The sequence below is a fragment of the Oncorhynchus masou genome, chromosome 32 (genome assembly GCF_036934945.1).
Source record: "Oncorhynchus masou masou isolate Uvic2021 chromosome 32, UVic_Omas_1.1, whole genome shotgun sequence".
Classification (NCBI taxonomy): domain Eukaryota; kingdom Metazoa; phylum Chordata; class Actinopteri; order Salmoniformes; family Salmonidae; genus Oncorhynchus; species Oncorhynchus masou.
Genome location: NC_088243.1, coordinates 1,268,596 through 1,296,049, shown reverse-complemented (window position 1 = coordinate 1,296,049; position 27,454 = coordinate 1,268,596). Strand labels below are relative to the sequence as shown.

The 27,454-nt window shown below is 43.8% G+C and overlaps 2 protein-coding genes across 2 annotated transcripts; one reads left to right on the top strand and one right to left on the bottom strand.

Annotated features, from left to right (window-relative positions):
- The first annotated feature begins 266 nt into the window (after nt 1-266).
- On the top strand, nt 267-19,248 carry LOC135526875 (dentin sialophosphoprotein-like). The gene is made up of 9 exons (XM_064955543.1): nt 267-440; nt 667-1,064; nt 10,070-10,285; nt 10,585-10,880; nt 11,347-11,509; nt 11,752-12,002; nt 12,256-12,397; nt 12,575-13,290; nt 19,229-19,248. Exons 1-9 carry the CDS (start codon nt 267-269, stop codon nt 19,246-19,248), a joined length of 2,376 nt encoding a protein of 791 aa, XP_064811615.1.
- On the bottom strand, nt 18,352-26,471 carry ap5s1 (adaptor related protein complex 5 subunit sigma 1). The gene is made up of 3 exons (XM_064953081.1): nt 26,167-26,471; nt 24,732-25,023; nt 18,352-19,597 (listed from the first exon to the last, which is right to left on the bottom strand). The coding sequence occupies exons 1-3, from the start codon at nt 26,346-26,348 to the stop codon at nt 19,469-19,471; spliced, it is 603 nt and encodes a 200-aa protein (XP_064809153.1). The 5' UTR covers nt 26,349-26,471; the 3' UTR covers nt 18,352-19,468.
- Between the last annotated feature and the right edge of the window lie 983 nt (nt 26,472-27,454).

The following is a 27,454-nucleotide window of genomic DNA, read 5'->3' as shown; positions in this document are numbered from 1 at the left end:
TTGTAGCTGAGTGTCAGCACAGTATAAGCAGCTGAGAAGTAAATATAGTAGCAGCTGGGATCCTCCTCTTTTTAGCAGCAACCATCAAAACACTGCTTTCACACAGGATTACATATAGAAATGTCTGGGCTTATAAGAACACATTTCACTCCACACATCAACCATTGTTTGAGGAGCGTGAAGCCTCTCGCTGCACGACAGGTGGTTCTCCACCGAAACTCTGTAGGTCGTGGTCTCTCCAACCCTGTTCCTGTACTCTTTATGCCATGGGCTCTCCAACCCTGTTCCTGCAGCTACCCAGTACTCTGTATGCCATGGGCTCTCCAACCCTGTTCCTGCAGCTACCCAGTACTCTGTATGTCTTGGGCTCTCCAACCCGGTTCCTGCAGCTACCCAGTACTCTGTATACCATGGGCTCTCCTACCCTGTTCCTGTACTCTGTATGCCATGGGCTCTCCAACCCTGTTCCTGCAGCTACCCAGTACTCTGTATGTCATGGGCTCTCCAACCCTGTTCCTGCAGCTACCCAGTACTCTGTATGTCATGGGCTCTCCAACCCTGTTCCTGCAGCTACCCAGTACTCTGTAGGTCGTGGTCTCTCCAACCCGGTTCCTGCAGCTACCCAGTACTCTGTATGTCTTGGGCTCTCCAACCCTGTTCCTGCAGCTACCCAGTACTCTGTATGTCATGGGCTCTCCTACCCTGTTCCTGCAGCTACCCAGTACTCTATATGTCATGGGCTCTCGAACCCGGTTCCTGCAGCTACCCAGTACTCTGTATGTCATGGGCTCTCCAACCCTGTTCCTGCAGCTACCCAGTACTCTGTATGTCATGGGCTCTCGAACCCGGTTCCTGCAGCTACCCAGTACTCTGTATGTCATGGGCTCTCCAACCCTGTTCCTGCAGCTACCCAGTACTCTATATGTCATGGGCTCTCCAACCCTGTTCCTGCAGCTACCCAGTACTCTGTATGTCATGGGCTCTCGAACCCGGTTCCTGCAGCTACCCAGTACTCTGTATGTCATGGGCTCTCCAACCCAGTTCCTGCAGCTACCCAGTACTCTGTATGCCATGGGCTCTCCTACCCTGTTCCTGCAGCTACCCAGTACTCTATATACCATGGGCTCTCCAACCCTGTTCCTGCAGCTACCCAGTACTCTGTATGTCATGGGCTCTCCTACCCTGTTCCTGCAGCTACCCAGTACTCTGTATGTCATGGGCTCTCCTACCCTGTTCCTGCAGCTACCCAGTACTCTGTATGTCATGGGCTCTCCTACCCTGTTTCTGCTACCCAGTACTCTGTATGCCATGGTCTCTCCAACCCGGTTCCTGCAGCTACCCAGTACTCTGTATGCCGTGGGCTCTCCAACCCGGTTCCTGCAGCTACCCGAGTGCTCAATTTGGGAAACCAAGTTAAATCTGTTTTGGGAACATCGATGGTAAACATGTTTTCACAACAAAACATATTGACAGCCCCTCTCTTTGCTCGCTCAATAAAGGAATGAAGAAGAGGGAGAGAGGAGAGAGGAGATGGAAACACAGGCTGGTGAGAGATAACCTGCAGCTAAGTTAATGTGTTAGCCTATTTATTAAGAAAATATATCAAATGCCACATTACTAGGCTATTCCAAATCACATTCACTATAATAGTAGGCTAACTGTAAGGGACGCAGGATAGCCTAGTGGTTAGAGCTAGTAAACGGACTAGTGAATGAAAGGTTGTAAGTTCAAATCCCTGAGCTGACAAGGTACAAATCTTTCGTTCTGCCCCTGAACAGGCAGTTAACCCGCTGTTCCTAGGCCGTCATTGAAAATAAGAATTTGTTCTTAACTGATTTGCCAAGTCAAATAAAGGTAAAATAAAATCAATGAAACAACAGCATCACCGAGACCTTTACGTTCCCCCCCAGACTAATGGGTTGAAAGTTAGGAGCGTAGCATCCATCATGCATAAAAATGGCACATTCAATATTCAGGTTAGGGCATGTATGAGCTCTACATAGTAATGTATGACGCAATATAATGTATGAGCTGTATATAGTAATGTATGAGCTCTATATGAGCTCTATATGAGCTCTATATAGTAATGTATGAGTTCTAAATAGTAATGTATGAGCTCTATATAATGTATGAGCTGTATATAGTAATGTATGAGTTCTATATAGTAATGTATGAGCTGTATATAGTAATGTATGACCTCTGTATAGGAATGTATGAGCTCTATATAGTAATGTATGAGCTCTATATAGTAATGTCTGAGCTCTATATGAGCTCTGTATAGTAATGTATGAGCTCTAAATAGTAATGTATGAGCTCTATATAGTAATGTATGAGCTCTATTTAGAATTGTATGAGCTCTATATAGTAATGTATGAGCTCTATATAGTAATGTATGAGCTCTATAGAGTAATGTATGAGCTCTATATAGTGATGTATGAGCTCTATATAGTAATGTATGAGGTCTATATAGTAATGTATGAGCTCTATAGAGTAATGTATGAGCTCTATATAGTGATGTATGAGCTCTATATAGGAATGTATGAACTCTATGTAGGAATGTATGAGCTCTATATAGTAATGTATGAGCTCTATATAGTGATGTATGAGCTCTATATAGGAATGTATGAACTCTATATAGTGATGTATGAGCTCTATATAGGAATGTATGAACTCTATGTAGGAATGTATGAGCTCTATATAGTAATGTATGAGCTCTATATAGTAATGTATGAGCTGTATATAGTAATGTATGAGCTGTATATAGTAATGTATGAGCTCTATATAGTAATGTATGAGCTCTATAGAGTAATGTATGAGCTCTATATAGTAATGTATGAGCTCTATATGAGCTCTATATAGTAATGTATGAGGTCTATATAGTGATGTATGAGCTCTATAGAGTAATGTATGAGCTCTATATAGGAATGTATGAGCTCTATATTGTAATGTATGAGGTCTATATAGGGATGTATGAGCTCTATATAGTAATGTATGAGGTCTATATAGTAATGTATGAGCTCTATAGAGTAATGTATGAGCTCTATATAGGAATGTATGAACTCTATATAGGAATGTATGAGCTCTATATAGTAATGTATGAGCTCTATATAGTAATGTATGAGCTCTATATAGTAATGTATGAGCTCTATATGAGCTCTATATAGTAATGTATGAGGTCTATATAGTAATGTATGAGCTCTATAGAGTAATGTATGAGCTCTATATAGTGATGTATGAGCTCTATATAGGAATGTATGAACTCTATATAGGAATGTATGAACTCTATATAGTAATGTATGAGCTCTATATAGTAATGTATGAGCTCTATATGAGCTCTATTTAGGAATGTCTGAGTTCTATGTGTATGGGTCTTTTGAATGAATCATGCCCTTAGAAAGCGCAGTCCATTTCGTTGGGTTAGACTTTGAAACAACACCCACAACTACCATATTTTACACTCAGTTTCCACCTGCTGTTGAACTTCTTTCTTCAAATGAATCATCGCGGTGAGGTGAGTTGTAAAAGCACCATACTGTTTTGATGATAAGTGTGTTGGATGTGATTTTATACGCATTCACATTGATGTCAGAGTGGTTCGAGGAACAATAGGGCCATTAGTGACCCGACGGTCATTAGCGAGGATCTACCATCGCATGTCCAGAGAGGAAGGAGTCACATGTCATGTTACTGAGGGCATGACTCATGACTGCTGGTGTGGAGGTAATAACGGTCACCGCAACAATCCAACCACCGCTAATAATTATCTGGGCTGTTTAACATGGCCCTAAAGTCTCTAAACGGATAAAGCACGCTGAGTATATTATGCAAATTTAAAAAGGATCCCGTTTTAAATGGAACCCGTCAATTAAAATGTAGCTTTAATGATTTGACTCTCTCGTAACTCTGGTATGGCAGTGAAATGTGTGTGTGTGTGGGGGGGGGGGACAGAAATGCCCCAAAACCCCTCGCCTGTAAGGCATGACTTGGGAGATTTCCATATTGAGAAGAGAGACACTAAATTCGGGACTCACCTGAGAATATTACCATCAAATCAAATGTTATTAGTTACATACGCCGAATATAACAGGTGTAGTAGACCTTACAGTGAAATGCTGAATACAACAGGTGTAGTAGACCTCACAGTGAAATGCTGAATACAACAGGTGTAGTAGACCTTACAGTGAAATGCTGAATACAACAGGTGTAGTAGACCTCACAGTGAAATGCTGAATACAACAGGTGTAGTAGACCTTACAGTGAAATGCTGAATACAACAGGTGTAGTAGACCTTACAGTGAAATGCTGAATACAACAGGTGTAGTAGACCTCACAGTGAAATGCTGAATACAACATGTGTAGTAGACCTCACAGTGAAATGCTGAATACAACAGGTGTAGTAGACCTTACAGTGAAATGCTGAATACAACAGGTGTAGTAGAACTCACAGTGAAATGCTGAATACAACTGGTGTAGTAGACCTCACAGTGAAATGCTGAATACAACAGGTGTATTAGACCTTACAGTGAAATACTGAATACAACAGGTGTAGTAGACCTCACAGTGAAATGCTGAATACAACAGGTGTAGTAGACCTTACAGTGAAATGCTGAATACAACAGGTGTAGTAGACCTTACAGTGAAATGCTGAATACAACAGGTGTAGTAGACCTTACAGTGAAATGCTGAATACAACAGGTGTAGTAGACCTCACAGTGAAATGCTGAATACAACAGGTGTAGTAGACCTCACAGTGAAATGCTGAATACAACAGGTGTAGTAGACCTTACAGTGAAATGCTGAATACAACAGGTGTAGTAGACCTTACAGTGAAATGCTGAATACAACAGGTGTATTAGACCTTACAGTGAAATGCTTACTTACGAGCCCCTAACCAACAACACCGTTGAAAAAAAGACAAAAAAGAATTAGAATTGAAACAATTAATTAAAGAGCAGAAGTAAAATAAGAATAGCGAGACAATATACAGGCAGGGTACTGTCAAGTCAATTAGTATATTCCAGGTATAGTTATGTTGTGTGTGTATTATAGTCCAGGTATAGTTATGTTGTGTGTGTTTTATATTCCAGGTATAGTTATGTTGTGTGTGTATTATATTCCAGGTATAGTTATGTTGTGTGTTTTATATTCCAGGTATCGTTATGTTGTGTGTATTATATTCCAGGTATAGTTATGTTGTGTGTGTATTATATTCCAGGTATAGTTATGTTGTGTGTGTATTATAGTCCAGGTATAGTTATGTTGTGTGTATTATATTCCAGGTATAGTTATGTTGTGTGTATTATATTCCAGGTATAGTTATGTTGTGTGTTTATTATATTCCAGGTATAGTTATGTTGTGTGTTTTATATTCCAGGTATAGTTATGTTGTGTGTATTATATTCCAGGTATAGTTATGTTGTGTGTGTATTATATTCCAGGTATAGTTATGTTGTGTGTATTATATTCCAGGTATAGTTATGTTGTGTGTATTATATTCCACGTATAGTTATGTTGTGTGTATTATATTCCAGGTATAGTTATGTTGTGTGTGTATTATATTCCAGGTATAGTTATGTTGTGTGTGTATTATATTCCACGTATAGTTATGTTGTGTGTATTATATTCCAGGTATAGTTATGTTGTGTGTGTATTATATTCCAGGTATAGTTATGTTGTGTGTGTATTATATTCCAGGTATAGTTATGTTGTGTGTATTATATTCCAGGTATAGTTATGTTGTGTGTATTATATTCCAGGTATAGTTATGTTGTGTGTATTTTATTCCAGGTATAGTTATGTTGTGTGTGTTTTATATTCCAGGTATAGTTATGTTGTGTGTGTATTATATTCCAGGTATAGTTATGTTGTGTGTGTATTATAGTCCAGGTATAGTTATGTTGTGTGTGTATTATATTCCAGGTATAGTTATGTTGTGTGTGTATTATAGTCCAGGTATAGTTATGTTGTGTGTGTTTTATATTCCAGGTATAGTTATGTTGTGTGTATTATATTCCAGGTATAGTTATGTTGTGTGTATTATAGTCCAGGTATAGTTATGTTGTGTGTATTGTAGTCCAGGTATAGTTATGTTGTGTGTATTATATTCCAGGTATAGTTATGTTGTGTGTATTATAGTCCAGGTATAGTTATGTTGTGTGTATTATATTCCAGGTATAGTTATGTTGTGTGTGTATTATATTCGAGGTATAGTTATGTTGTGTGTGTTTTATATTCCAGGTATAGTTATGTTGTGTGTATTATATTCCACGTATAGTTGTTTTGTTGATATATATCAGTGGTGATATCATAAAGCTGTCCCAACAGCAGAGCCTTTGTTCAGCACCATGGAGTGAATCCTTATCACTGCTACTCCTGGCTGTCAGCGGAGCCTCGTCCTGCAGAGAAACAGTTCAGCCTCATTTGCCACCTTTTAAAACAGATAGCGGATATGGCTGACTTGCTTAAACAGATGGTTTCTACTGACAATTGAGATGTACAAACTACTGCATAAGGGAACGACGAGAAGATAAGAGCCTATCCGTAATTTTGATTAAAACTAACGAAGAAGCTAGGACGGACGTGGTCAATATAACTATTTGTTCAGCACTTTTTAAATGTATAGTGACAGAATTCAGAACATCGGCCGTTCATAAAGTATCCTCCCTGTACACCAAGTCAGAACCATGGGATAAATAAACGGAAAGAAAGCTCTTACAATATTCAATGCTGCCATTTCTCTGAAACAGGCTACAGGCGACATGTGCACCACCAAGACAGAACAGTCTACATATCTCCCTGGCATATTACATCATTTATGCAGCAGCACATAAGACATTTTGGACTTTCTGTTCAAGTGAGAACAGAACAACAAAGGTGGCTCGGCGATCCTTCGTAGGCAAATTTTGTCATCAAAGTCTTGCATTCTCTGGATTCATGGTGATTTCAAGCCAACCGGGAACTGGGGAAAAACACAGTAAAATCATGAGGTCAGTGATCTTCGGGAATTCCAAGTTGGATGACCTTTGAAAACGAATTTTCCCAGTCAGAACTGTTTTTTTCCCCCCAAAGTTTCCAGTTGTCTTGAACTCACTGAAATCGGAGATTTCCAAGTTTCCAGTTTCAAGAACGCGGCAGGATTGACAGTCAATGTATTCAACCTTTTTCTGGTCCATGAAGTTGTGAATGTTTTATCTTTTTTAACTTGTTGTGTAACGTTTATGTCCAATGGCGGATGAGCACCGATACATTTTATGTATAGTTTCTCTTCATATGACAAGTATTGAAAAGTGGATTTGGCTGTAGATTGTCAACTTGATTCATGACGATGACTGCTTGCTAGGCAAGATTTTTAAAGTATGAGAGAGTCTGAAGGAGTGTGATGAACTGTCACCTCCTGTCCAGTCAGAGAGCAAGATGATGAGACCAGCCAGGACACACACTACCCTATACACACTTCATAACATCCTCATGACAGAACATCACACACACAATATACACACACACACACACAATACACACTTCATAACCCATCTTCCTGACTGAAAATCACATACTCAACACAGCAACAAATACTGCGGACTCATTCAAGGGCACGCCTCTCCTCTAAGGACACATCTGGCACCTTGTTCTATCTGTCAACCCCAGCATTATGCTGATTTAAGTAGCTATGCGATACAACCATTCTTTGTTTAAATACTAGGATGACTTCCTTCCCTACTCTACATGATACAAACCCCTTCGCCTACTCAACAGAATGACATTTACTGAAGTAAATGTGGTGTGATTACTAGTATTGAAGTATTTATTGTTGTAAATTATTAGTTGTTTTATGGGTAGTGACAGCAGTAGTAATGGTAGTGACGGCAGTAGTAATGGTAGCGACGGCAGTAGTAGTGGTAGTGACGGCAGTAGTCGTGGTAGTGACGGCAGTAGTAGTGGTAGTGACGGCAGTAGTAGTGGTAGTGACGGCAGTAGTCGTGGTAGTGACGGCAGTAGTAGTGGTAGTGACGGAAGTAGTAGTGGTTGTGACGGCAGTAGTAACGGTAGTGACGGCAGTAGTAATGGTAGTAGTCGTGGTAGTGACGGCAGTAGTAGTGGTAGTGACGGCAGTAGTAATGGTAGTGACGGTAGTAGTAATGGTAGGGTCGGCAGTAGTAATGGAAGTAATGGTACTAGTAACGGTAGTGATGGCAGTAGTAATGGTAGTAATGGCAGTAGTGATGGCAGTAGTAGTGGTAGTGATGGCAGTAGTAATGATAGTGACGGCAGTAGTAGTGGTAGTGACGGCAGTAGTAATGGTAGTGACGGCAGTAGTAGTGGTAGTGACGGCAGTAGTAGTGGTAGTGACGGCAGTAGTAATGGTAGTGACGGCAGTAGTAATGGTAGTGACGGCAGTAGTAATGGTAGTAATGACAGTAGTAGTGGTAGTGACGGCAGTAGTAATGGTAGTGGCGGCAGTAGTAATGGTAGTGACGGCAGGAGTAATGGTAGTGACGGCAGTAGTAATGGTAGTGACGGCAGTAGTAATGGTAGTGACGGCAGTAGTAGTGGTAGTGACGGCAGTAGTAACGGTAGTAGTAATGGCAGTAGTGATGGCATTAGTAGTGGTAGTGACGGCAGTAGTAATGGTAGTGACGGCAGTAGTAATGGAAGTAATGGTTGTAGTAACGGTAGTGACGGCAGTAGTAGTGGTAGTGACCGCAGTAGTAATGGTAGTGACGGCAGTAGTAGTGGTAGTGACGGCAGTAGTAGTGGTAGTGACGGCAGTAGTAGTGGTAGTGACGGCAGTAGTAGTGGTAGTGATGGCAGTAGTAATGGTAGTGACGGCAGTAGTAATGGTAGTGACGGCAGTAGTAATGGTAGTGATGGCAGTAGTAGTGGTAGTGACGGCAGTAGTAGTGGTAGTGATGGCAGTAGTAATGGTAGTGACGGCAGTAGTAATGGTAGTGACGGCAGTAGTAGTGGTAGTGATGGCAGTAGTAATGGTAGTGACGGCAGTAGTAATGGTAGTGACGGCAGTAGTAGTGGTAGTGACGGCAGTAGTAGTGGTAGTGACGGCAGTAGTAGTGGTAGTGACGGCAGTAGTAGTGGTAGTGACGGCAGTAGTAATGGTAGTGACGGCAGTAGTAATGGTAGTGACGGCAGTAGTAGTGGTAGTGACGGCAGTAGTAGTGGTAGTGACGGCAGTAGTAGTGGTAGTGACGGCAGTAGTAGTGGTAGTGACGGCAGTAGTAGTGGTAGTGACGGCAGTAGTAATGGTCCAGTTTCAACTGTTCTGTAGTAGTGGTAGTGACGGCAGTAGTAATGGTAGTGACGGTGTTCTGTTAGTAGTAGTGGTAGTGACCTGGTTCAGTAGTAGTGGTAGTGACGGCAGTAGTAATGGTAGTGACGGCAGTAGTAGTGGTAGTGACAGTAGTAATGGTAGTGACGGCAGTAGTAGTGGTAGTGACGGCAGTAGTAGTGGTAGTGACGGCAGTAGTAGTGGTAGTGACGGATTTAGTAATGGTAGTGACGGCAGTAGTAGTGGTAGTGACGGCAGTAGTAGTGGTAGTGACGGCAGTAGTAATGGTAGTGACGGCAGTAGTAGTGGTAGTGACGGCAGTAGTAACGGTAGTAGTAATGGCAGTAGTGATGGCAGTAGTAATGGTAGTGACGGCAGTAGTAATGGTAGTGACGGCAGTAGTAGTGGTAGTGACGGCAGTAGTAGTGGTAGTGATGGCAGTAGTAGTGGTAGTGACCGCAGTAGTAATGGTAGTGATGGCAGTAGTAATGGTAGTGACGGCAGTAGTAGTGGTAGTGACGGCAGTAGTAGTGGTAGTGATGGCAGTAGTAATGGTAGTGACCGCAGTAGTAATGGTAGTGACGGCAGTAGTAATGGTAGTAGTAATGGTAGTGACGGCAGTAGTAATGGTAGTAGTAATGGTATTGTAGGAGGAAGAAATGGTAGTGAAGTCAGAGGTAGTGGTAGTGACAGTGGTGGTCAGAGTAGTGACAGTAGTAGTAGTAGTAATAGTAGCAGTAGTGACAGTAAGAGTAGTAGTAGTTGTGACAGTAGTAGAGGTAATAGTAGCAGCAGTAGTAGTAGTGACAGTAGTAGTAGTGACAGTAGTAGTAGTAGTAGTAGTGACAGTAAGAGTAGTAGTGATAGTGACAGTTGTAGTAATAGTAGTAGTAGTGACAGTAGTAGTAGTAGTAGTAGTAGTAGCGGCAGTAGTAGAGGTAATAGTAGCAGCAGTAGTAGTAGTGACAGTAGTAGTAGTAGTGACGGTAGTAGTAGTAGTGACAGTAAGAGTAGTAGTGGTAGTGACAGTTGTAGTAATAGTAGTAGTAGTGACGGTAGTAGTAGTAGTAGTTGCGGCAGTAGTAGTAGTATTAGAATTAGTTAGCAGTGACAGTAGTAGAAGTAGTATTTGTGGAGAATAATAGTAGTAGTGTTAGTTGTCGTAATAGCAGTAACAGTAGTAGTAATAGTAGTTGTAGTGACAGCAGTAGGAGTATTAGTTGTTGTAATAGCAGTGACAGTAGTAGCAATAGTAGTGACAGGAGTAGTAATATTAGTGACATTAGTAATTGTAGTAGTAGTGACAGTAGTAGTAGTAGTAGTAGTGACAGCAGTAGTAGTAGTAGTGACAGCAGTAGTAGTGGTAGTAATAGTGACAGCAGTAGTAGTAGTAGTGACATTAGTAATAGTAGTAGAGAAAGCAGTAGTAGTAATAGTAGTAGTAGTGACAGCAGTAGTAGTAGTAGTAATAGTGACAGCAGTAGTAGTGGGAGTAATAGTGACAGTAGTAGTAGTAGTGACAGTAGTAGTAGTAGTAGTGACAGTAGTAGTAGTAGTAGTAGTAGTAGTAGTAGTGACAGCAGTAGTAGTAGTAGTAATGGTAGTGACAGCAGTAGTGGTAGTGACGGCAGTAATATGGTAGTGACAGTAGTAGTAGCAGCAGTAGTAGTGACAGTAGTATTAGTGGTAGTGACGGCAGTAGTAGTGAGTGGTAGTGACAGTGGTTGTAGGAGTAGTAGTAGTAGTGACAGTAGTATTAGTGGCAGCGGCAGCAGTAGTGGTAGTGGTGATAGTAGTAATGGTAGTAGCAGTGACATGTAGTAGTAGTAGTAGTAGTGACAGAGTAGCAGTGGTAGTAATAGTGACAGTAGCAGCAGTAGTGACAGTAGTAGCAGCAGCAGTGACAGCAGTAGTAGCAGTAGTAGTAGCAGCAGCAGTGACAGCAGTAGTAGTGGTAGTACAGTGACAGCAGTAGCAGTGAGTAATGCAGTGACAGCAGTAGTAGTAGTGACGAGCAGTAGTAGGAGTGGTAGTGACAGCAGTAGTAGTGGTAGTAGTAGCAGTAGACAGTAGTATTAGTAGTAGCGGCAGTAGTAGTGGTAGTGACGGCAGTGATAGTAGTAACAGCAGTAGTAGTGGTAGTAGTAGTAGTAGCAGTAGTGACAGCAGCAGTAGTAGTAGTAGTGACAGCAGTAGTAGTGGTAGTAATAGCGACAGCAGTAGTAGTGAGTAATAGCAGTGACAGTAGTAGTAATGGTAGTAGCAGTAGTGAGTAGTAGGAGTGGTAGTGACAGTAGTTGTAGTAGTAGTGGTAGTAGTGACAGCAGTATAGTGGTAGTGGCAGCAGTAGTAGTGGTAGTGGTGATAGCAGTAATAGTAGTAGTAGTGACAGCAGTAGTAGTGTAGTAGTGACAGCAGTAGTAGGTAGTAATAGTGACAGTAGTAGTGTAGTGACAGCAGTAGTAGTGCAGTGACAGCAGCAGCAGTAGCAGTAGTAGTAGTGGTAGTGACAGCAGTAGTAGTGGTAGTAATAGTGACAGCAGTAGTAGTGGTAATAGCAGTGACAGTAGTATTAGTAGCAGTGGCGGCAGTAGTAATGGTAGTGACAGTAGTTGTAGGAGTAGTAGTAGTAGTGACAGTAGTATTAGTAGTAGTGGTAGTAGCAGTAGTAGTAGCAGTAGTGACAGCAGTAGTAATGGTAGTAGTAGCAGTAGTAGCAGTAGTAGTAGTAGACATGCAGTAGTAGTGGACAGCAGTAGCAGGGCAGTAATAGTGACAGTCAGAGTGGGAGTAATGGTAGTGACAGTGGTGGTCAGTAGTAGTGAAAGTAGTAGTAGTAGTAATAGTGACAGTAGTAGTAGGAGACAGTAGTAGTAGTACAGTAGTATTAGTAGTAGTGGTAGAGGTAGCAGCAGTAGCAGGTGATAGTAGTAATGCAGTAGCAGTGACAGTAGTAGTAGTAGCAGTAGTGACAGTGAGTAGTAGTGGTAGTAATAGTGACAGTAGTAGTAGTAGTGACAGTAGTAGTAGTAGTAGTGACAGTAGTAGTAGTAGTAGTAGTAGTAGTAGTAGTGACAGCAGTAGTAGTGGTAGTAATAGTGACAGCAGTAGTAGTGAGTAGTAGCAGTGACAGTAGTAGTAGTAGTGGTCGTAGCAGTAGTAGTAGAGTGGTAGTGACAGTAGTTGTAGGAGTAGTAGTAGTAGTGACAGTAGTATTAGTAGTAGTGGTAGTAGTAGCAGTAGCAGTGGTAGTGATAGTAGTAATAGTAGTAGTAGTGAAAGCAGTAGTAGTAGTAGTAGTGACAGCAGCAGTAGTAGTAGTAGTGACAGTTGTAGTAGTAGCAGTAATAGTGACAATAGTAGTAGTAGTGATAGCAGTGACAGTAGTATTAGTAGTAGTGGTCGTAGCAGTAGTAGGAGTGGTAGTGACAGTAGTTGTAGGAGTAGTAGTAGTAGTGACAGTAGTATTAGTAGTAGTGGTAGTAGTAGTAGTAGTAGTGGTGATAGTAGTAATAGTAGTAGTAGTGACAGTAGTAGTAGTAGTAGTAGTGACAGCAGTAGTAGTGGTAGTAATAGTGACAGTAGTAGTAGTAGTGACAGTAGTAGTAGTAGTAGTGACAGTAGTAGTAGTAGTAGTAGTAGTAGTAGTAGTAGTGACAGCAGTAGTAGTGGTAGTAATAGTGACAGCAGTAGTAGTGGGAGTAATAGCAGTGACAGTAGTATTAGTAGTAGTGGTCGTAGCAGTAGTAGGAGTGGTAGTGACAGTAGTTGTAGGAGTAGTAGTAGTAGTGACAGTAGTATTAGTAGTAGTGGTAGTAGTAGTAGTAGTAGTGGTAGTGATAGTAGTAATAGTAGTAGTAGTGAAAGTAGTAGTAGTAGTAGTAGTGACAGCAGCAGTAGTAGTAGTAGTGACAGCAGTAGTAGTGGTAGTAATAGTGACAGCAGTAGTAGTGGGAGTAATAGCAGTGACAGTAGTATTAGTAGTAGTGGTCGTAGCAGTAGTAGGAGTGGTAGTGACAGTAGTTGTAGGAGTAGTAGCAGTAGTGATAGTAGTATTAGTAGTAGTAGTAGTGACAGTAGTATTAGTAGTAGTGGTCGTAGCAGTAGTAGGAGTGGTAGTGACAGTAGTTGTAGGAGTAGTAGCAGTAGTGATAGTAATATTAGTAGTAGTAGTAGTGACAGTAGTATTAGTAGTAGTGGTCGTAGCAGTAGTAGGAGTGGTAGTGACAGTAGTTGTAGGAGTAGTAGCAGTAGTGATAGTAGTATTAGTAGTAGTAGTAGTGACAGTAGTATTAGTAGTAGTGGTCGTAGCAGTAGTAGGAGTGGTAGTGACAGTAGTTGTAGGAGTAGTAGCAGTAGTGATAGTAGTATTAGTAGTAGTAGTAGTGACAGTAGTATTAGTAGTAGTGGTCGTAGCAGTAGTAGGAGTGGTAGTGACAGTAGTTGTAGTAGTAGTAGTGACAGTAGTATTAGTAGTAGTGGTAGTAGTAGTAGTAGTGGTAGTGATAGTAGTAATAGTAGTAGTAGTGAAAGTAGTAGTAGTAGTAGTAGTGACAGCAGCAGTAGTAGTAGTAGTGACAGCAGTAGTAGTGGTAGTAATAGTGACAGTAGTAGTAGTAGTGGGAGTAATAGCAGTGACAGTAATATTAGTAGTAGTGGTAGTAGCAGTAGTAGGAGTGGTAGTGACAGTAGTTGTAGTAGTTTAAAAAAAAGTAGTGTCACTTTTCAGGGCCCTGTCTTTCAAAGATCATTTATAAAAATCCAAATAACTTCACAGCTGTTCGTTGTAAAGGGGTTAAACACTGTTTCCCTTGCTTGTTAAATTAACCATAAACATGAATGAACAGAGAATGATGGCGTGCTCTGTCCTCCTTTTCCTGTAGTCCACAATAATCTCCTGAGTCTTGGTTACGTTGAGGGATAGGTTGTTATTCTGGCACCACCCGGCCAGGTCACTGACTTCCTCCCTATAGGTTGTCTCATCATTGTCCGTGATCAAGCCTACCACTGTTGTGTCGTCTGCAAATTTCAAGATGGTGTTTGAGTCGTGCCTGGCCATGCAGTCGTGGGTGAACAGGGAGTACAGCAGGGGACTGAGCACGCACCCCTGAGGGGCCCCCGTGTTGAGGACCAGCGTGGCAGATGTGTTGCTACCTACCCTCACCACCTGGGGGGCGGCCCGTCAGGAAGTCCAGGATCCAGTTGCAGAGGGAGGTGTTTAGTCCAAGGATCCTTAGCTTATTGATGAGCTTTGAGGGCACTATGGTGTTGAAAGCTGAGCTCTAGTCAATGAACAGCATTCTCACATAAGTGTTCCTTTTGTCCAGTTGATAAAAGGGCAGTGTGGAGTGCAATAGAGATTGCATCATCTGTGGATCTGTTGGGGCGGTATGGAAATTGGAGTGGGTCTAGGGTTCCTGGGATAATGGTGTTGATGTGAGCCATTACCAACCTTTCAAAGCACTTCATGGCTACAGACGTGAGTGCTACGGGTCTGTAATCATTTAGGCAGGTTGCCTTTGTGTTCTTGGGCACAGGGACTATGGTGGTCTACGGTGCACTTATTGATAAAGCCAGTGACTGATTTGGTGTACTCCTCAATGCCATCGGAAGAATGCCAAAACATGTTCCAGTCTGTGATAGCAGAGTACCTATACCTATAATACCTATATACCTATAGCTTAGCATCTGCTTCTTTTGGCCAGTTATAGACCGAGTAACTGGTGCTTCCTGCTTTAATTTTTGTTTGTAAGCAGGAATGAGGAGGATAGAGTTGTGGTCGGATTTACCAAATGGAGGGTGAGGGAGAGCTTTGTATGCTCTGTGTGTCAAGTACAGGTGATCGAGATTTTTTTTTCCCCTCTGGTTGCACATTTAACATGTTGATAGAGATTTGATTGAACTGATTTAAGATTCCCTGCATTAAAGTCTCCGGCCACTAGGAGCGCCGCCTCTGGGTGAGTGGTTACCTGTTTGCTTATTTCCTTATACAGCTGACTGAGTGCGGTCTTAGTGCCAGCATCTGTCTGTGGTGGTAAATAAACAGAAATGTATAGCTGAAAATTCTCTAGGCAAGTAGTAATGGTAGTACTAATGGCAGTAGTAATGGCAGTAGTAATGGTAGTGACGGCAGCAGTAATGGCAGTAGTAATGGTAGTAGTATTGGTAGTAGTAATGGCAGTAGTAATGGCAGTAGTAATGTAGTGATGGCAGTAGTAATGGCAGTAGTAATGGTAGTAGTAATGGTAGTAGTATTGGTAGTAGTAATGGCAGTAGTAATGGTAGTGATGGCAGTAGTAATGGCAGTAGTAATGGTAGTGACGGCAGTAGTAATGGCAGTAGTAATGGTAGTGACGGCAGTAGTAATGGCAGTAGTAATGGCAGTAGTAATAGTAGTGACGGCAGCAGTAATGGTAGTAGTAATGGTAGTAGTATTGGTAGTAGTAATGGCAGTAGTAATGGCAGTAGTAATGGTAGAAGTAATGGCAGTAGTAATGGTAGTGATGGCAGTAGTAATGGCAGTAGTAATGGTAGTGACGGCAGTAGTAATGGCAGTAGTAATGGTAGTGACGACAGTAGTAATGGTAGTAGTAATGGTAGTGATGGCAGTAGTAATGGCAGTAGTAATGGTAGTAGTAATGGTAGTGACGGCAGCAGTAATGGTAGTAGTAATGGTAGTAGTATTGGTAGTAGTAATGGCAGTAGTAATGGTAGTGACGGCAGCAGTAATGGTAGTAGTAATGGTAGTAGTATTGGTAGTAGTAATGGCAGTAGTAATGGCAGTAGTAATGGTAGTGACGGCAGCAGTAATGGTAGTAGTAATGGTAGTAGTATTGGTAGCAGTAATGGCAGTAGTAATGGTAGAAGTAATGGCAGTAGTAATGGTAGTGATGGCAGTAGTAATGGTAGTGACGGCAGTAGTAATGGTAGTGACGACAGTAGTAATGGCAGTAGTAATGGTAGTGACGGCAGTAGTAATGGCAGTAGTAATGGTAGTGACGGCAGTAGTAATGGTAGTGACGACAGTAGTAATGGCAGTAGTAATGGTAGTGACGGCAGTAGTAATGGCAGTAGTAATGGTAGTGACGGCCGTAGTAATGGCAGTAGTAATGGTAGTGACGGCAGTAGTAATGGCAGTAGTAATAGTAGTGACGGCAGTAGTAATGGCAGTAGTAATGGTAGTAATGGCAGTAGTAATGGTAATGACGGCAGTAGTGACGGCAGTAGTAATGGTAATGACGGCAGTAGTGACGGCAGTAGTAATGGTAATGACGGCAGTAGTGAATGGCAGTAGTAATGGTAGTGACGGCAGTAATAATGGCAGTAGTAATGGTAGTGACGGCAGTAGTATCGGCAGTAGTAATGGTAGTGACGGCAGTAGTAATGGCAGTAGTAATGGTAGTGACGGCAGTAGTAATGGTAGTGACGACAGTAGTAATGGCAGTAGTAATGGTAGTGACGGCAGTAGTAATGGCAGTAGTAATGGTAGTGACGGCAGTAGTAATGGTAGTGACGACAGTAGTAATGGCAGTAGTAATGGTAGTGACGGCAGTAGTAATGGCAGTAGTAATGGTAGTGACGGCCGTAGTAATGGCAGTAGTAATGGTAGTGACGGCAGTAGTAATGGCAGTAGTAATAGTAGTGACGGCAGTAGTAATGGCAGTAGTAATGGTAGTAATGGCAGTAGTAATGGTAATGACGGCAGTAGTGACGGCAGTAGTAATGGTAATGACGGCAGTAGTGACGGCAGTAGTAATGGTAATGACGGCAGTAGTGACGGCGGTAGTAATGGTAGTGACGGCAGTAATAATGGCAGTAGTAATGGTAGTGACGGCAGTAGTATCGGCAGTAGTAATGGTAGTGACGGCAGTAGTAATGGCAGTAGTAATGGTAGTGACGGCAGTAGTAATGGCAGTAGTAATAGTAGTGACGGCAGTAGTAATGGCAGTAGTAATGGTAGTAATGGCAGTAGTAATGGTAATGACGGCAGTAGTGACGGCAGTAGTAATGGTAATGACGGCAGTAGTGACGGCAGTAGTAATGGTAATGACGGCAGTAGTAACGGTAGTGACGGTAGTAATGGTAGTGACGGCAGTAATAATGGCAGTAGTAATGGTAGTGACGGCAGTAGTATCGGCAGTAGTAATGGTAGTGACGGCAGTAGTGACGGCAGTAGTAATGGTAGTGACGGCAGTAGTATCGGCAGTAGTAATGGTAGTGACGGCAGTAGTATCGGCAGTAGTAATGGTAGTGACGGCAGTAGTAATGGTAGTGACGGCAGTAGTAATGGTAGTGACGGCACTAGTAATGGTAGTGACGGCACTAGTAGTGGTAGTGACGGCAGTAGTAGTGGTAGTGACGGCAGTAGTAATGGTAGTGACGGCAGTAGTAACGATAGTGACGGCAGTAGTAAAGGTAGTGACGGCAGTAGTAACGGTAGTGACGGCAGTAGTAACGGTAGTGACGGCAGTAGTAATTGTAGTGACGGCAGTAGTAATTGTAGTGACGGCAGTAGTAATGGTAGTGACGGCAGTAGTAATGGTAGTGACGGCAGTAGTAATGGTAGTGACGGCAGTAGTAATGGCAGTAGTAGTGGTAGTGACGGCAGTAGTAGTGGTAGTGACGGCAGTAGTAATGGTTGTGATGGCAGTAGTAATGGTTGTGACGGCAGTAGTAATGGTTGTGACGGCAGTAGTAATGGTAGTGACGGCAGGAGTAATGGTAGTGACAGCAGTAGTAATGGTAGTGACAGCAGTAGTAATGGTTGTGACGGCAGTAGTAATGGTAGTAGTAGGGTCATGCCACCATTTTGGTGCTTCTTGAGAAGTGTAACTTGGTCCAATAACATTGTCATAAAGAGCACATGTTCAACTTAATAAAAAAATTGCTTTCCATACAGATGTCGTGTGGCGTACAGAGATGAGGTTGTCATTCAAAAATAATGTCATACACTTATTGCACACAGAGTGAGTTCATGCAACATATTATGTGACTTGTTAAGCACATTTTTACTCCTGAACTTATTTAGGCTTGACATAACCAAGGGGTTGAATACTTATTGACTCGAGATATTTCAGATTTTCACTTTTAATTCATTTGTAAAAATTTCAAAAAAACAAAATTCCACTTTGACATTATGGGGTATTGTGTGTAGGCCAGTGACACAAAATCTCAATTTAATACATTTTAAATTCAAGCTGTAACACAAGAAAAGAGCTCTACCAATCAACACAGAGCTCTACCAATCAACACAGAGCTCTACCAATCAACACAGAGCTCTATCAATCAACACAGAGCTCTACCAATCAACACAGAGCTCTACCAATCAACATAGAGCTCTACCAATCAACATAGAGCTCTTCCAATCAACAGAGCTCTTCCAATCAACATAGAGCTCTACCAATCAACATAAAGATCTACCAATCTCTAGAGATCTAAACCACTGTTCCCCGGCGCCCTGGTACATCAAAGGTGGTGTCAGAGGAAGGCCTCAACAAACTGTCAAGGACTCCAGTCATTCAAGTCCTACTGTTCTCTCTGCTACAGCACGGCAAGCGGTACCGGAGCGCCAAGTCTAGGACCAAAAGGCTCCTTAACGCTTCTACCCCAAAGCCATTAGACTGCTGAACAGTTAATCAAATGGCTACCTGGACTATTTGCATTGACCCCGCCCCCCTCCCACTCCCCCTTACTTTAGTAAATATTTTCTTAACTCTTATTTTTCTTAAAAATAGTTAAGGGCTTGTAAGTAAGCATTGCACAGTAAGGCGTGTTGTATTCAGCACGTGACAAATATGCCACAAAGGTTAATTGCCATCTCCTGGATGGGTAAGGTCACAGACAGAGAGACAGTTCAGTCACTCTTCAGGCCATTATTGAATGCAGCATTGTGACAATAACAGTCTCTGTGTGATGGATAGTTGTGTATTTCTGTTCTGGACCCCTCAGGTCAACTCACTTCCTGTTAGCCCGTGGTATCAACCCACTTCCTGTTTGCCCGTGCTATCCCAAGAGACAGAAGAGGAAGGTCCGTGTAGTTCACTCCTATTCTCCAAGGGTAGTGTTCATTAGAGAGCGGCGTGATAAAAATGTTTTCAACATTAAGTTAAACAACAAGCTATTCGGGTTTTTTTTTTTAAGTTTTCGCCGTTTTCTTTTTGGCATAATACGCCATCCTCTCCTTCTCTCTCATTGGGCCATGTAATTAGCCAGCTCCTTCTCCAGACTCTGAGTGAAGCGATGGTTGAGGAACAGCAGCTGACCGTGTGGTAATAGACGGTGGAGCAAGACATCGATACGGTCACTCTTCAACAGGACCTGAAGAATAAAACAAAACTTTATTGGTCACATGCTGAGAACACAACAGGTGCAAAACCATACAGCAAAATACTTCCTCTTTCTTCCAGAGAAACCAGGATCTTAAAAACAAACAGGTCTGGAGAGAAATAAACCCCCAGAATGCTACAGTGAAAGTTTACACACCCTAGCAGTTTCCACATTTTGCTGCCTTTCAATTACATCTTAAAAAGGAGAAAAAATATGAATTCCCTTTTAAATCGATCTACACCACATTTTCAAAGTTAAATAAATAAAAATATTCTCCAAATTATATATTTTTCTAAACGACGAAGATGCGTATGTCTTCACCCCTCTAGAGTTAATACTTCATGGCAGCCATTACAGCTGTGAATCATTTTGAATAAGAATGTGCTAACTTTGCACAACTCTAAGGGCAACAATTATTTTGTGTTTTTCTCAAAATTACTCGAGCTCAATACATTTGGTTGGGATAGAAATATTCTCCGATTTTAAAGTAAATTTAAGGCAGGAATGATTGCTGTACCCATCAGAAACACAGAACACCTCTTGGGGGAAAAACATCTTCTGGTGTGTCTTTGGCATTAAACATTACGTAATTGTCTCACTGGGAAATAAAAACTACCCGAGGGTTTTCAGAAGACAGGTTTTCCCTCTAACTTTGTCCCTGGGATTTACTCATATTTATTTCCATCCTGACAAACTCCCCAGTCCCTGTCAGTGATGTAGTAATGACAAGCATAACCATAACATGATGCTGTCACCACAATACCTGGAAACACTTAAAAGCTCTGCCTCACTCTTCTGAACACATGTTAATGCCAAAGAAACCATAATGGCTTTCCAATAAGTGTTGAGTGTTGAACGTTGAGTGTTCCTGAATGGTTTAGTCTCAGTTCTGACAAAAATTTGATTGAAAATCAGATATAAGGTTTGAATATTGCTGTGCATCAATTAGCCATTTTTGACAAAACAATGAACATTCAATATTCACAGACTTTTCCACATTTTATTGTGTTACATCCTTATTCTAAATTGGAAAAAATATTTCTCTCATCGACACACAAAACCCCAATGACAAAGAAAAAACAGGTTTCCAGACATGTACGTATAAAAACAAAATTGGAAATATCACATTTACATATTCAGACCCTTTACTCAGAACTTTGTTGAAGCACCTTTGGCAGCGATTACAGCCTCGAGTCTTCTTGGGTATGACGCTACAAGCTTGGCACAACTGTATTTGGGGAGTTTCTCCCATTCTTCTCTGCAGATCCTCTCAAACTCATAGCTGCACAGCTATTTTCAGGTCTCTCCAGAGATCTTAGATCGGGATCAAGTCGAGGCATTGACTGGGCCACTCAAAGACATTCAGAGACTTGTCCTGAAGCCACTCCTGCGTTGTTTTGGCTGTGTGCTTAGGGTCATTGTCCTGTTGGAAGGTGAACCTTCACGCCAGTCTGAGGTCTTAAGCGCTCTGGAACAGGTTTTCATCAAGCATCTCTCTGTACTTTGCTCCATTCATCATTTCCTCGATCCTGACTAGTCTCCCAGTCCCTTCCGCTGAGAAACATCCCAACAGCATGATGCTGCCACCCCTATGCTTCACCGTAGGGATGGTGCCAGGTTTCCTCCAGACGTGACGCTTGGCATTCAGGCCAAAGAGTTCAAACTTGGTTTCATCAGACCAGAGAATCTTGTTTTTTTATGGTCTGAGAGTCTTTAGGGACCTTTCGGCAAACTCTAAGCAGGTTGTCATGTACTGAGGAGTGGCTTCAGTCTGGCCTCTCAACCATAAAGGCCTGATTGGTGGAGTGCTGCAGAGGTGGTTGTCCTTCTGGAAGGTTCTCCCATCTCCACAGAGGAACTCTGGAGCTCTGTCATAGTGACCATTGGGTTCTTGGTCACCTCCCTGACCAAGGCCCTTCTCCCCTGATTGCTCAGTTTGGCCAGGCGGCCAGCTCTAAGAAGAGTCTTGGTGGTTCCAAACTTCTTCAATTTAAGAATGTTGGAGGCCACTGTGTTATTGGGGACCTTATTTTGATTCCCTTTCCCAGATCTGTGCCTCGACACAATCCTGTCTCAGAGTTCTAAGAGTAATTCCTTCGACCTCATGGCTTGGTGTTTGCTCTGACATGCACAGTCAACTGTGGACCTTATATAGACAGGTGTGTGCCTTTACAAATCATGTCCAATCAATTGAATTTACCACAGGTGGACTCCAATCAAGTTGACTGATTGATTGGTAAAGCCCCGCCTTATCTCAGCTCACTGGTCAGCATAGCAGCACCCACCTGTAGCACGTGCTCAAACAGGTATATTTCATTGGTCAGCCAATTCCTCCTTTGGCCGCCTTTCCTTCCAGTTCTCTGCTCATATCTCCCTCACTAACTTTAAGCATCAGCTGTCAGAGCAGCTCACAGATCACTGCACATAGCCCATCTGTAATTAGCCCATCCAAATACCTCATCCACTGTTATTTTTTTTTCACCCCAGTATCTCTACTTGCACACTCATCTTCTGCACATCTATCATTCCAGTGTTTAATGCTAAATTGTAATTATTTCGCCACTATGGCCAATTTATTGCCTTACCTCCCTTATCCTACCTCATTTGCACACACAGTATAAAGATTTTTCAACTGTATTATTGACTGTATGTTTTGTTTATTCCATGTGTAACTCTGTGTTGCACTGCTCTGCTTTATCTTGGCCAGGTCGCAGTTGTAAATGAGAACTTGTTCTCAACTAGCCTACCTGGTTAAGTAAAGGTGAAATCAAATAAATAAATAAAAAGTTGTAGAAACATCTCAAGGATGATCAATGGAAACAGGATGCATCTGAGCTCAAGTTTGAGTCTCATAGCAAGATTCTGAATAATACCGTTATTTATTTTATACATTTGCAAAGAGTATTGTTTTTTTAAACTATTTTTTCCCCCAGTGAGCAGGGTGAAGGCTAGGACCCAGTGAGCAGGGTGAAGGCTAGGACCCAGTGAGCAGAGTGAGCAGGGTGAAGGCTAGGACCCAGTGAGCAGGGTGAAGGCTAGGACCCAGTGAGCAGGGTGAAGGCTAGGACCCAGCGACCAGAGTGACCAGGGTGAAGGCTAGGACCCAGTGAGCAGGGTGAAGGCTAGGACCCAGTGAGCAGGGTGAAGGCTAGGACCCAGTGAGCAGAGTGACCAGGGTGAAGGCTAGGACCCAGTGAGCAGGGTGAAGGCTAGGACCCAGCGACCAGAGTGACCAGGGTGAAGGCTAGGACCCAGTGAGCAGGGTGAAGGCTAGGACCCAGTGAGCAGGGTGAAGGCTAGGACCCAGTGAGCAGGGTGAAGGCTAGGACCCAGTGAGCAGGGTGAAGGCTAGGACCCAGTGAGCAGGGTGAAGGCTAGGACCCAAAGAGCAGGGTGAAGGCTAGGACCCAAAGAGCAGGGTGAAGGCTAGGACCCAGTGAGCAGGGTGAAGGCTAGGACCCATTGAGCAGGGTGAAGGCTAGGACCCAGTGAGCAGGGTGAAGGCTAGGACCCAGTGAGCAGGGTGAAGGCTAGATCCCAGTGACCAGGGTGAAGGCTAGGACCTAGTGACCAGGGTGAAGGCTAGGACCTAGTGACCAGGGTGAAGGCTAGGACCCAGTGACCAGGGTGAAGGCTAGGACCTAGTGACCAGGGTGAAGGCTAGATCCCAGTGACCAGGGTGAAGGCTAGATCCCAGTGACCAGGGTGAAGGCTAGGACCTAGTGACCAGGGTGAAGGCTAGGACCTAGTGACCAGGGTGAAGGCTAGGACCCAGTGACCAGGGTGAAGACTAGGACCTAGTGACCAGGGTGAAGGCTAGATACCAGTGACCAGGGTGAAGGCTAGGACCCAGTGACCAGGGTGAAGGCTAGGACCTAGTGAGCAGGGTGAAGGCTAGGACCCAGTGACCAGGGTGTGACCCAGTGACCAGGGTGAAGGCTAGGACCCAGTGAGCAGGGTGAAGGCTAGGACCCAGTGACCAGGGTGAAGGCTGGACCCAGTGACCAGGGTGAAGGCTAGGCCTAGGACCCCCAGTGAGCAGGGTGAAGGCTAGGACCCAGGGTGAGGACCCAGGAGCAGGGTGAAGGCTAGGACCCAGTGAGCAGGGTGAAGGCTAGGACCCAGTGAGCAGGGTGAAGGCTAGGACCCAGTGAGCAGGGTGAAGGCTAGGACCCAGTGAGCAGGGTGAAGGCTAGGACCCAGTGAGCAGGGTGAAGGCTAGGACCCAGTGAGCAGGGTGAAGGCTAGGACCCAGTGAGCAGGGTGAAGGCTAGGACCCAAAGAGCAGGGTGAAGGCTAGGACCCAGTGAGCAGGGTGAAGGCTAGGACCCAGTGAGCAGGGAGAAGGCTAGGACCCAGTGAGCAGGGTGAAGGCTACCCAGGACCCAGGAGTGAGCAGGGTGAAGGCTAGGACCCAGTGAGCAGGGTGAATGCTAGGACCCAGTGAGCAGGGTGAAGGCTAGGACCCAAAGAGCAGGGTGAAGGCTAGGACCCAGTGAGCAGGGTGAAGGCTAGGACCCAAAGAGCAGGGTGAAGGCTAGGACCCAGTGAGCAGGGTGAAGGCTAGGACCTAGTGACCAGGGTGAAGGCTAGGACCCAGCGACCAGAGTGACCAGGGTGAAGGCTAGGACCCAGTGACCAGGGTGAAGGCTAGGACCTAGTGACCAGGGTGAAGGCTAGGACCTAGTGACCAGGGTGAAGGCTAGATCCCAGTGACCAGGGTGAAGGCTAGATCCCAGTGACCAGGGTGAAGGCTAGGACCTAGTGACCAGGGTGAAGGCTAGGACCTAGTGACCAGGGTGAAGGCTAGGACCCAGTGACCAGGGTGAAGGCTAGGACCTAGTGACCAGGGTGAAGGCTAGGACACAGTGACCAGGGTGAAGGCTAGGACCTAGTGAGCAGGGTGAAGGCTAGGACCCAGTGACCAGGGTGAAGGCTAGGACCCAGTGACCAGGGTGAAGGCTAGGACCTAGTGAGCAGGGTGAAGGCTAGGACCCAGTGACCAGGTGAAGGCTAGGACCTAGTGACCAGGGTGAAGGCTAGATCCCAGTGACCAGGGTGAAGGCTAGATCCCAGTGACCAGGGTGAAGGTTAGGACCCAGTGACCATCCGGCACATCTCTCACCTCACTCCCCGTCCCCAGCATGCGTAGATGTTCCAGACAGTGTCTGGTGATGTTCTTCAGGGTCCCCTCAGCCAGAAGCAGGTTCTCATGGGGCTCAGTGACCAGGGTGAAGGCTAGGCTCTGGACCCCCAGCCACAGAGCACTCCTCTCCCCAGCCCAGGGCTCTCCCCTCCCCAGCCGCTGAACCCCGCTGTCAGCCTCTTGGAGAGCTACCAGCTCCTCTCCCAGTACGGTCTCTACCAACACCCGGCCTGACGCCTCACGGGACAGGGTCACTGCACTACACACCTGCCTGAGAGAGGGATGGAGTAGAGAGAGAGAGAGAGAGTTATTTTACCTGCTAGCAACACCCGGCATGAGCAACACAGGACTGGGTCACTGTACTACACACCTGCCTGAGAGACAGAGCTGGTATTATGGAAAGAGAGAGAAAGTTTGGTCGACACAGACAGTTAGCAACGAGCCCTCGGGAGAGCCAGTGTCCCTCTAGTAGTCGAGCGACAGCTTTTTCGCCCATCGTGTCATTAACGGGGAGCCAGCGATAGCCAACTCTGTCAAGCAGCAGCCCTCCTCCCCACCAGCCACCACACAACAGCTGCTAGTCGGAGGCAAGTCGCTTTTTTCAACATCAAGCCAGCAGCGCGCCTACTTCCTGTCGCCACTTTTGTTGATATATGTATAGATTACGCTATGAGTGTGGGCTACCACCCAGCAATGCAAATCACGTCAAACTCCCCTCGCCCGCTGGGGGTAGGATTGTGTAGCCTTGGGCGTAGTGAAGGCAGAACATAACACAGGGGAAATGTTTTCTAAACTGGGTACCAACTGGCACCCTATTCCCTATATAGAACACTACTGTTGACCAGGGCCCTATTCCCTATATAGAACACTACTGTTGACCAGGGCCCTATTCCCTATATAGAACACTACTGTTGACCAGGGCCCTATTCCCTATATAGAACACTACTGTTGACCAGGGCCCTATTCCCTATATAGTACACTACTGTTGACCAGGGCCCTATTCCCTATATAGTACACTACTGTTGACCAGGACCCTATTCCCTATATAGAACACTACTGTTGACCAGGACCCTATTCCCTATATAGTACACTACTGTTGACCAGGGCCATATTCCCTATATAGAACACTACTGTTGACCAGGACCCTATTCCCTATATAGAACACTACTGTTGACCAGGGCCCTATTCCCTATAAAGTACACTACTGTTGACCAGGGCCCTATGGAACCCTATTCCCTATATAGTACACTACTGTTGACGATGACCTACTTACAGTATTGTGCATTCAAAGAAGCTCACGCAGTCACATTCATATTTGACATTACAGGATTGTCACGTTAGTGGCCTCCCTATATGTCAAAACTGCATGCAACAACATTGTATTTCTAGTACAGGTGCCAGGGCCGTCGCTCACCTCGCTACCACCGCTACCTTCTCATTTTGCAGAAGCCGCCTCTGTTCCGGTCCCAGTTCACTGTCCGCCCCGGTCAGCGCGCCCTCCTCCGGTCCAAACACACGGGAGTAGAGCACGCGGCTCTCCCCGGGGGCCAGAGTGCTTACCGGGTTAACGGTATGGATCAGGAAACATTGAACCATGGTGTCGCTGTGTGACTTAATGAACTAAGATATCGATCTAGTTCGTCTTTCTCTGTCGATAACTACAGGGATGTCAGACTGCAGTGCTTGTTACGCTTTGCTTCCTGGATTCGATCAGGTGACAAGACAGATGCAGTCATTTGGAGGCAACACTAGAGGGAGCCACTGTCAGCGTAGAGAGAGAGAGCATGAAGAAATGTGTTCATCGATTTAAACCGAATAAGTAGATCCGAATTTACCAGTGGTTTAAAAAGTACCCAATTGTCATACTTGAGTAAACGTCAAGATACCTTAATAGAAAATCACTCACGTAAAAGTCAAAGTACCTGGTTTTAAATATACTTAATTATCAAAAGTAAATGTAATTGCTAAAATATACATAAGTATCAAAAGTGAAAGTATAAATAATTTCAGATTCCTTAAATTAAGCAAACCAGACAGCACCATGTTCTTGTTTTGTTTAATTTACAGACAGCCAGGGGCACTCTCCAACTCTCCATTTACAAATTAATCATGTGTTTAGAAAGTCCTCCAGATCAGAGCTTACTGCGAGGAATGATTGGGATGTTCTCTGTTTAGTTTGTGAATTAGACCATTTTCCTATTCCGCCAAGCTTTCAAAATGTAACGAGTACTTTTGGGTGTCGGGGATAATATATGGAGTAAAAAGTACATCATTTTCATTAGGAATGTAGTGAAGGAAAAGCTGTCAAAAATATAAATAGTAAAGTACAGATATTTGACTTTACAGCACTGTATTTTACTTTAGGTTTGAATAGGTTCTTTATGTATCATATTATAGATCATTATTATGCTTTTCAGTTTACATTTAGCAAATTCAACAACATGCCTAAATTTACCTACAACAGGCCTAAATTCTCCTACAACAGGCCTAAATCCTACCACAACAGGCCTAAATCCTTCCTCAACATGCCTAAATTCTACCTACAACATGCCTAAATTCTCCCAACAGGCCTAAATTCTACCTACAACAGGCCTAAATCCTCCTCAACAGGCCAAATCCTACCTACAACATGCCTAAATTCTACCTACAACATGCCTAAATCCTACCTACAACAGGCCTAAATTCTAAATACAACAGGCCTA

What these genes read in the sequence shown, in the direction of transcription:
- ap5s1 (XM_064953081.1), bottom strand. Translation starts at nt 26,348, where the DNA reads ATGGTTCAATGTTTCCTGATCCATACCGTTAACCCGGTAAGCACTCTG. An exon ending in AAGGTAGCGGTGGTAGCGAG is followed by an intron (nt 25,024 to 26,166) that starts GTGAGCGACGGC and finishes TCCCTCTCTCAG; the next exon opens with GCAGGTGTGTAGTGCAGTGA. An exon ending in TGCTGGGGACGGGGAGTGAG is followed by an intron (nt 19,598 to 24,731) that starts GTGAGAGATGTG and finishes TTTATTCTTCAG; the next exon opens with GTCCTGTTGAAGAGTGACCG.
- LOC135526875 (XM_064955543.1), top strand. Translation starts at nt 267, where the DNA reads ATGGGCTCTCCAACCCTGTTCCTGCAGCTACCCAGTACTCTGTATGCC. An exon ending in CTACCCTGTTCCTGTACTCT is followed by an intron (nt 441 to 666) that starts GTATGCCATGGG and finishes CTGTTCCTGCAG; the next exon opens with CTACCCAGTACTCTGTATGT. An exon ending in TCGTAGCAGTAGTAGGAGTG is followed by an intron (nt 13,291 to 19,228) that starts GTAGTGACAGTA and finishes TGGACCCCTCAG; the next exon opens with GTCAACTCACTTCCTGTTAG.